General features: G+C 38.6%; 1 protein-coding gene across 1 annotated transcript; it reads left to right on the top strand.

Moving 5' to 3' along the window:
* The first annotated feature begins 5390 nt into the window (after positions 1–5390).
* kmt5ab (lysine methyltransferase 5Ab) lies at positions 5391–9985 on the top strand. The gene is made up of 8 exons (XM_080433397.1): positions 5391–5599; positions 5769–5866; positions 6332–6476; positions 6803–7010; positions 7102–7189; positions 7473–7532; positions 8315–8505; positions 8724–9985. Exons 1-8 carry the CDS (start codon positions 5590–5592, stop codon positions 8932–8934), a joined length of 1011 nt encoding a protein of 336 aa, XP_080289523.1. The 5' UTR covers positions 5391–5589; the 3' UTR covers positions 8935–9985.
* The last annotated feature ends 45 nt before the right edge of the window (positions 9986–10030 follow it).

Below are 10030 nucleotides of genomic sequence, written 5' to 3'. Positions count from 1 at the left end.
GAAAATAGCCGATCTACAAGTTCACAACGCGTCGCAGTGGTTTTCAAAAACGTTTGCAATAAAATGTGGAATATTTGGAATGTTTTCGAAACATTCTAATACAAATGCTCCCTGGCACAAAACATTTTCATGAAAATATGTGAGAACCACGTGGTTTAAATAATAATTAAAATGTTTGAAGCAAGCCTTTGGAAACAAGCCCAAAAAACGCAACCCATACTACCAATTTTTACAAGCAACTTTAACAAAAAAAAAGCCCAAAGTAGCTTATAATGAGCCGACATGGCAACACTGGACACGATCCAGCGGATACGAGGAGTCACACAGCAGATTGTCCTGCTCAGTGTAGGACGCCTCCTGTTGGTGCTCAATGGTATGACGCCTCTTCTCGTCTTTTTTTTTAAATGATGACATGAGCAGCCGTGGAAAAAGTACTCACATTCTTTAGCTATAAGTAAAAGTATCAATACTGCAACGTAGAAATGCTCTGTTACAAGTAAAAGTCCGGTGATCAAAATGTACTTGAGTAAAAGGGCAAAAGTATTGGTATCAAAATGTACATTATGCAGAATGTCCCATTTCATAAGTTTTCAAATGTATAAAAAATAATAATAGTCTTTTGAAAATAGCAGATCTACAAGCTCACAAGGCTTCACATCGCTACGCATTGGGAGATTGTAGATCTGCCATTTTCAAATTGGTGAAATGTATATAGGGTTAAAGTCAGGGTTCCCACACATTTTTACCAATGAATTTCCAAAACTTTTCCAAGACTTTTCCAGAATATTTAACCAAATTTCCAGGCCTGTATAACATTATTATATATAACATTCAGCGCAATAATGAGTCTCTTACTCTTATGTGCAATGCCCAAAGACAGGCAGTGTAGCAAAAGAACTAAACTAAAAACCAAAAAATTGACTAACTACGCATCACGCTGCAGCACGTTGTGAACTTGTAGATCTGTTATTTTTGTCACGTCCGGTATACATTAGGCTGCAATCACGCAGCCCGTTCGGAAAGAAAATACATATTTTGTGTAATGTTATAGATGTTTTGGAAAGAAATTGCCAAAAACAATGCATAGCCAAATATTTTTCCAGGACCCTTGATAAATTCCAGGACCCTGTAAAGTGGTTAAAGTATGTTTTGTAATAATAATCCAAATCTATAAAGTAACTAGTAGCTAAAGTTGTCAAATAATTGCAGTGGAGTAAAAGTATAATACTTGCCTCTGAGATGTAGTGGAGTAGAAGTAAAAGTACTGAAAATTTGAAATACTCCAAAGTAAAGGTACCTCAAAATTGTACTCAAGTACAGTACTTGAGTAAATGTACTTATTTACCCCATTTGGACATGAGCGTTACTTTATGAAATAAAACGGGGCAAGTCTAGACTAGACTAGTCTAGTGCACACGAGTGGGTGCTTTCGAATCGCAGCAACTATCAGGTTTACAAACCGATGTGGTGTTGTGTGGTCAATGGTCATTCAAACTAGTGGGTGGCTAACGTGACACCGGGGCTCTCGTTCTAAGTGATAAATAATGTGTAACTTAAGCTATTCATTTTAACTCCATCGTGGATGGGTTGACAATCTTCTTTACAACCAAAGACAATAAGAGATCTCAGTCTCTCAATCTCTGTCATTTGATCACTAAAATAATATTATTCCATGAAAATATATTGAGTGGCAAGTGCAAAACAAGACAAGACTAAAAAGTACAATAAAAAGAAGAAAAATACAGTCGTGAGTCCCAGTGGGGCTCACGGCTCAAAGGAACACATGGGTCCTTTTTTTTAAATCCATGCCTAGGCCTACAGAACTGTAAATTCATAGATTCATAGGGTTTAACCAAATGACGTAGAAGTCAAGACAACAAACAAACTAGGCCTGTGCGTGGACATTGCACAACACCATCTCTCCATGAGGCAGCGGGAAGCAGTGTCGTGTTGATAAAACCCAATGTCTATGTTACAGATACATCAAAATTCAAGATTATACTATATGACAGGCCAGAAATGGGGAAATGTTTCAACATCACGTTAAAACGAGAGGCAAAGCTGAGGCTCTGTCAGAAGGCCTACCTGTCACCCCACTGTGGCTCTCATGTCTTGCATCCTCTCCAAACTCCACGCGATGGCGACAGTGGCTGTAAATAGTCGCCCGGTGCCACGACGAAGAAGAAATTCACGACAGTTCATTGGCTGACTGATGAATGCGGAAGACGCCCAAAATAAACAGCAAACCCTCATGGAAGCAGTTTATGTGTGAGATTCTGATCTAGTATAGTTATTCAGTTTCTCATCTACACCAGCGCGTTATCCGATCTTCACATCGTATTTTGGGCCTTGAACTAAATCTAACAATGCCCTCGTTTTTGCCCTTCATCAGCTGTATCTACAACGTGACAAGGACAGTTCCACGGAGAACTCCCACTCCCAGTGTATTTGCACTGTCCAGACTGCCGCCCCTTATCGCCGGAACGCCATATATTTTTGCAGCCGGTAAAAAGGACCTGATAGACCTTCCAGTCCTGAATGAAGATGAACTTGACGAGCAGTTTGTGAGAGGCTCCGGCCCTGGTGGTCAGGCTACCAATAAAACCAGCAACTGTGTGGTGCTTAAACATATCCCCACTGGAACTGTAGTGAAGGTCAGTGGTGGGAAAAGTACTCATTTCTTTTTACTTAAGTAAAAGTATCAATAGAAATACTCAGTTACAAGTAAAAGTCCAGAATTCAACATTTGCTTGAGTAAAAGTACAACAGTATTGGTATCAAAATGCCAAAAGTAGAAAGTACTCATTATGCAGAATGTCCCATCTCACAACTTTTCAAAATTTATAAAAATATTTTGAAAATAGCCGATCTACAATCTTTGTGCATTGTGAGCTTGTAGTTTGTGTTTTTTGCTTGTGTTTTTAAATAGCCAAAGTTTAGGGCTGAAGTGGTTAATGTATGTTTTGTAATAATAATCCAAATCTACAAAGTAATTGTAGTGGAGAAAAAAGTACAACACTTGACTCTGAGTAAAAGTAGAACAAATTGGAAATACTCCAGTAAAGTAAAAGTACCTCATAATTGTGCTTAAGTACAGTACTTAAGTAAATGTACTTAGTTAAATTCCACCACTGTAATCACCAATATGTTGAACCATTTTCTTAAAACATTGCATGAATGCCACATGCTGTACCATACACAACTATTCATATTAATGTAATCATTTGCATTGCTTTCCCTACAGTGTCATCAAACGAGATCAGTGGATATAAACCGAAAACGTGCACGGGACATTATGAGAGAAAAACTTGAAATTGTATATAAAGGAGAAGACAGTGAAATTCTCAAAAGGAAAAATGAGTCTATGCAGAGAAAACACGAAAAGAGGAAGAAGGTAAATGACAATTTGGAGAGGAAAAGACTATTTAAAGAAGCACTGGCATCGGATTCTAAACCAGAATGACATGGGTTGATTATGCAAAAGAAATAAAAAATGTTTGAATGTTGACTTTTGTAGCCTACTGTACATTCCCTTTTGCATTTGCAAACTTCATTGTCAATGAATAGTCTAACCTTTCAATTCCATTGCATTGTGATGTTTATGTATACAAAAACTGTTGGATTGATCACATTTTTGTATTATGTTATATATTAGTACAAAGTCATGTTTGGTGAGTATAGTCAGTAGTTGGTGTAATGTATATGAGTGAGTGAACAAAAGTAACCCAGCAACTCTAAAGGTGCTGGATGTCCTCTGGGGAAGAGAGGGCAGCAAGAGTGCTGATGTGTCTTAAGCTGTTATTATCACATATGAACTTTGGACAATGTCTGAGATATTGCAAAAGTGCATGTGTGAAATCAGCTTAGCAGCAAGGAGCAGTTGTGCCACATCAGCTGATGACCCTCCTAGCTATTCCGCTCTTCTGGGAAAAACAGGAAGCAAACAGGAAAACCAGGAGGTAAAGAGATAGTTGTAGGGCTGTCAATGTTGTTAAAACATATATATATATATATTCTCATGAAGTGAAAACAATAAGTCCTTAAAATTAACATAACTAAAGAGATTCAAAGAAGCTTTATTTGTCACTGTAGTAACACAAGTAGTAACTAAACTACTCACTATTTGAAGGTGTCCATGCGTTTGAGCTTGTCCCTGTGATTCAATTATGGTAGAAATTGTAACACCAAGTTGATCAAGCTTTCCAGACGAACTCACACAAATGCTGTTTGTCTCGCTGACATCTAACAGAAGAGCACAACATCAAACATATTTTTAAAATAAATGTAAGCACCAGATTAATGTATTCTCTCCTAGTAAACCAGAAATAAATACTATAGATTTTTCATAAAATAATTTAAATTGCTATGCCTATGAGGAAAACATGATTAGATTCGATCAGAATAGGCTAGCCCTAAGGGGCTTGGTTAAGTAACAGTTCCTGTCATTAAGAGTGAATTCGTATTTATCAGCCTGCCAGGTACATAAAATTCACAAAGATATGGCAATATAATTAGTAGTAGTAGTTAAAGTATGCCCATGTATCGCTAGATGTCAGCACTCAGCAAACGTTCAGTGACATCTCAGATCTGAGATAGTGGATGAATTCAATGCCAGAGTCTGGGGATGAGGAACCAACCACAACAGGACTCGATGCAATCAACATGGTAAGCCTGGAGCTGATCTGCTGTGATTGATGACTTGCAGACAATTTATTACCAAAAAGATTTTTTTTTAAATTACCTGTAGTAGGTCTGAAATTCCCATGGACGAACTCGTTTATAGACCCACTTTATCAACTCACAGGTAGTCAGCGTCATTGGTCAGCAGTACACCGCCCATGCGTACAGACCGACAGAATGAAAACAACCAGCGTTGCCTGGTTTTGTGAGAGAAATAAGCAACCAGGTCTATGAAAACAAGCCCAAAAGAAGCTACGGCTATTTGAAAATAGCCGACCTACAAGCTCACAACGAGCTCGTAGAGCTGCTATACATGATATATGATTGAAAAAAAATATTTTGGAGGATTTATTAAACATTTTTCACTACACAAATCCCTGGCACAAAATACTTTCAGATGGGGGGGGGCGGTCCGTGGACAAATACAAATTCATGTGGTGGTCCCTTTGACATGAAAATGTTTAAGAACCACTGGTTTAAATAACATTAGTTAACAAGCCCAAATAAGCAACTACACGTTAGAAACGCCCACACGCCCAAAAAAACGCAACCACCAATATATCGCTTATAATAACCCGACATGGCAACGCTGAAAACAACACGGGCACCCCCACCAATGTAGCACCAAGCAAGAGTTAGCATCGTTGCTAAGTGAGCGGCGGTGACCAATGAGAGAGCTGCCAGCCGGTCTCCACGCTCCTTGTTTGATCAAACAGCCAATCAGAGATGCGGTAAGTTTTTTAAATCCACCGTACCCAGAAGCACCCAGCAGCAGGCAGTCAGTCATTCACACACACAGAGGAATAGTGTGGTGATGTTTGTCGTCGAATAAACAGTTAACTTTATACATACCTAAACCCTCCCTGAAGCGACCCCTCGTCCTCTTTGGCGTGTATTTGGAAAACTGCGATGGCCAAAGGTAAGGTTAGCTAGCTTAATGCTAGCGTTAAAAGGTAGTTTGTTCGAGTGACCACTGCTGTGTTTGCTAATGTGACGCTAGCAGCTCCCCCACGCTAGCCTTTTAAATAAGTTTTCAATTTATTTTAATTATGGTCCTGCTAACACGTGTGTGTTTTTTTTTGTCCAAGGGGAGAACAAGACCTGCAGTAAACTCGAGAAGACTGTTGTTGTTAAACACCAAGGCAGCTCAAAGGAGACAAAGGAAAACAAACCCGAAATGAGCCAGGTAATGTTTAATAACGCCCTTTTTAACATTGAGTGTTAAAACGTAGCATTACAGACAAAGGAGGCCCCAGAATTTTTGCATTTTATAATTAAATTGACCAGTTGCAGTAAGCTAATGATAATGTTATCTAAGCTCCCTAGTAACATTCAACTTGTACGTTCACAGTAGGAGGTTCAAGTAATGCTAGGTTACCTGAGTGTATGTTATCTCTGTCCTGTGTCCTCATAGCAAGGACCGGGGTTTAAGGTCACTTGTATCTAGTCAAACTCTTTGTGTGTGTGTGTGTGTGTGTGTGTGTGTGTGTAAAAGGCCACACGACATGTCGGGTTACTATGTAGGCCTATGTTGGTTACCAATGTTTCAAAATATATTAAAATGAATTAAGGTAATTATTAATTACCTTGTTGGTAATGATGACTTTGATGTATTAATTGCTGAATTAACTAATTGTTTCTATTGCTGTAGGATTTAGGCAAAGCACCACCTACTATCCAGAGTCTACTGAGTCCAAACAAATCTAGATCCCCTCTGAGTGACCATTCAAGTGTGCTGATCCAGGAAGGAAATGGGTCTGATAAATGCCATATTGACACTTCAAATCTCAAGAAAGGTATGGGTTTCATGCACTTTTAAGGTTGAAGTCTTGCAGAAGATATTCAAGTTTACAGTTTGTTTTCCATTTGCCAATTTTCTCAAATATATTGCAATTTCTGACTGCATGACTATGGCTGTTTACCTCCAAGTTCGTGGACTGTCAGCAGATCCAGTTTAGTTTACATGACCCCAGAAAAATGTACTGCGTTGAATGGAGGTAGTGTTCAGACATGCCATCTTATGACATAACCTAATTGTTTATTGAAGGAGCCCCTTTCTCTTCCTCAACCCCAATGTAAACCAGCTCTCACGGTCAACATGTGAAATTCTTCCTCAATGTAGGCAGACCTAATGAAGTCAACTGTGAGAGTCGTGACTCCAAAGAGCAGAATTCAAGAAGGACTTGTCCGGTTCCTGGTTCCAGTGAGCCTGTCTTTGAACAACGACCGGAGAAGGATTCAATTTCACAAACAAACCCTGGACCTGCACCAGACAATGTTTCAGTGTCCAAAACTGGAAGAGGAACATGTCATAAAATCAGAGAGAAAAAGTATGTGTTGACATCTTATTCCAGGGAAGCTGACCAGCTGCCTGACAGAAATAATCTCAATATTAAATCTAACTATTTTACCGCTTTTCAGAACGGAGAATAAGGCTTCTCAAAACAGAAAGGTCACAGACTATTTCCCCATAAGACGAAGTTCCAGAAAAACTAAAGCTGAGCTCATGGTTGGTATGCATATTGCTTGATGGGACATTAATCAACAAATGCATAGCTTTCAATGTTTAATAAGAGTTCCCTAAAAAGTACTTTGCATGTCAATAAATTATAGACTGGTTATTGCAATGCAGTTGTTTTCTCCCTGTGCCTGCAAAGAAAAATACTTGATGATTCATATTCTCACAAGTAGCACCTCATTTGTTATCTGCTGCACAATACTAACCAACCAGGGATTCAGGGAAAATGTAGACCTTAATGAGTTGTATTTCTTTCCTCATTTATTGTCAATAGGTTGAAGAACACCAACACCTTGATGACCTTATTAAGAATGGAGTTGAAGAAGGGCTGCAGGTGCGTTGGTTTTAATAGTTGGTATTAGTTACAACAATGTGCTGCAAAGGAAAGGAAAGTGCCATTGTCCTATGTCTTGTAGTGTTTCATGTGGCACTTGAACCAGAAGCTGTATGTCTTATGTAGTGGGCTGGCATTTAAGTGCTTCTGAGTTCTGAGCAGCACTACAGTTACCCTGGCTAGCTATCATGTTCTTCAGGGATCTGTTGGTGAGATGCATGTTTTGATAGGCTTTAATAAAGCTGAAAATGCAAAAGTGCCCCAGATTCCATTAAACATTATGAATGCTATAAGTAAACATCTCTTTCCTACTTGTAAGACACAGATTAAGTTACATCTAGATGAACTGTGAGATTAGTTTCTACATCTGGGATAGACTGTTATGCAGAAAACATGGCTGTCAATCACATACATCTTTCAAAGATTTAAGGATATTTTGTTCTCTCATTCAATATGCTATTGTGGTTAACTGGTTGTCATTTGCATACAGCGTTGTCATTTTCAAGTATGCTTTTTTTTTGTCAAAACTCCGAAATCGGTATACATTATCCATGGCGCCATGTGATAAATAATATGTATCAGTCAGATTTTTCATATTCCATTCGATGTTATCTTCTTTCTTTCTGTGGTTTAACTGGTCACTGATTAGGGCCCAGTATTTGTAGAAAAATGTGTTGCAAATGTAATTAAGGCCTCCATTGTTAAACTATTCTGAATTATCATGAACAAACAATTATATTAAACTCAAACGTTTGACCTTGTTTGTGGTTAAATCTTAACAGGTCCAGAACATAGAAGGAAAAGGGAGAGGAGTGTTTGCCCTCAGGAAGTTCAAAAAGGGAGATTTTGTAGTGGAGTATCATGGAGACTTGCTGGAATTAGCTGCTGCTAAGAAGAGGGAGGCCCAGTATGCCCAGGATCCCAACACCGGATGTTACATGTACTACTTCCAGTACCACCAGAAAACTTTCTGGTAAGTCATAATGTTACTACTGCCAAGTATCACCACGTTTTATAATTCACAGGTTACTTCTATTGTCTTGGGTTGCCTGTTTACATTTGAGAGTAAAAATGTAGAGCGGCTCCCTATATGGAGAAATATTCAAAGTTTATGGAGAAATATTCAGTTTTTGATTAACTTAGCTTTTACTGTCAGAATATAAAACATTATCTTCTTAATTCGTTTTTAAGTGTGGATGCTACCAAGGAAACCAACCGCCTGGGACGACTGATCAACCACAGTAAAATTGGTAATTGCCAGACAAAGCTTCATGGCATCGACGGAAGACCTCATTTGATACTGGTGGCCTCCAGAGACCTTGAGGCAGAAGAGGAGCTGCTGTATGACTATGGTGATCGGAGCAAAGCTTCCCTCTCAGCTCACCCCTGGCTCAAATACTGAACTGTTGGTATATCCTACCGAAGACTCCTTATGTATAAGTGCTTTATTTGCGGTATGTAGAGAAGAGCAATCGTTAAAATACAGGTCAAATGTTTGTTTTATATTGTATCAATTGTTTTTATAGATATTTAGGATAGAGCTTCCACTCATGAAATTTGTATTTTGCATCTGTAGTGTTTTTATAATGCTTTTATACATACTATGTTTTGCTAAATGTAATTTGGGTTGGGTGTCAACCTTAATTAGGAGTGTTTGCTATTACCAATTTCTTTGATGTCAGAATAATTCTACAACCTCAATTTCAATATTGTAAATAAGATGTAATTGAAGAATAAATTGGCTGAGTTCTTCAAACTGCTACATGGCTAATGTTTAGGGAGGTCATCTGGTTAAATGGCAAGCGCTGAGAGTGAATGTTCATACTGTACTGAAATGACATAATTGAGTATATAAGAGTAGTTGGTACACTTTGACCAACAATGAACGCACTTACAAATGCCTGTATGGCTTGCTTCCTGGTTTTTGTTGCAAACGCCTTGATACTATCCAGGCAGGAAATACTGCATACATGGTCTTTACAGACAGCTGCAGCTAATTAGATCAATGTGTCTTTAAGTATACCAATGCTTTCTCTAGATGTAAATCAAATGTATCCACTATTGAGGTGTAGCTTGGTTCCTCTGTTCTGACATGGTGAAAGGGTCCCTAGGCATGATCAGAGGGATTCTCCAACAATGAGATTTGATAGCAATTCAAACATCTGATTAGTTAGCTGAAGTGTACATTTATTTACACAAGTGGGTGCTCAGTGTGCTTAAAAATGCAGTACAGTGTACACTGATGATGGCAGTCACATTCACTGTTAGACATGTGCAGTGTTGCAAATCTGTCTACACAGTGATGTTGACCTTTGCACAAAAAGGTTTCTTATTATGATGGGAGGCAAGATGTGTGGCAAAATAAGAGACCCTTATGTTTGTCTTGGGATCAACCCTACATGTTAGCATGTCTGCTTTACTCACCAGACTTAAAATAATTTAAGGACATTGAGACTGTCGAACTGAAATCCTTGTCCCACTGCAAACTAAACCTCAAG

The sequence above is a fragment of the Gymnoscopelus braueri genome (assembly GCF_963280865.1).
Source record: "Gymnoscopelus braueri genome assembly, chromosome: 7".
Lineage (NCBI taxonomy): Eukaryota > Metazoa > Chordata > Actinopteri > Myctophiformes > Myctophidae > Gymnoscopelus > Gymnoscopelus braueri.
The sequence above is the reverse complement of the archived record's forward strand: the minus strand, read 5'-3'. Positions and strand labels throughout refer to the sequence as shown.

Excerpts from the sequence above, each read along its gene's own strand:
- kmt5ab (XM_080433397.1), top strand. Across the intron at positions 5,867-6,331 it reads ACAAACCCGAAATGAGCCAG|GATTTAGGCAAAGCACCACC; the intron begins GTAATGTTTAAT and ends CTATTGCTGTAG. Across the intron at positions 7,011-7,101 it reads CATAAAATCAGAGAGAAAAA|AACGGAGAATAAGGCTTCTC; the intron begins GTATGTGTTGAC and ends ACCGCTTTTCAG.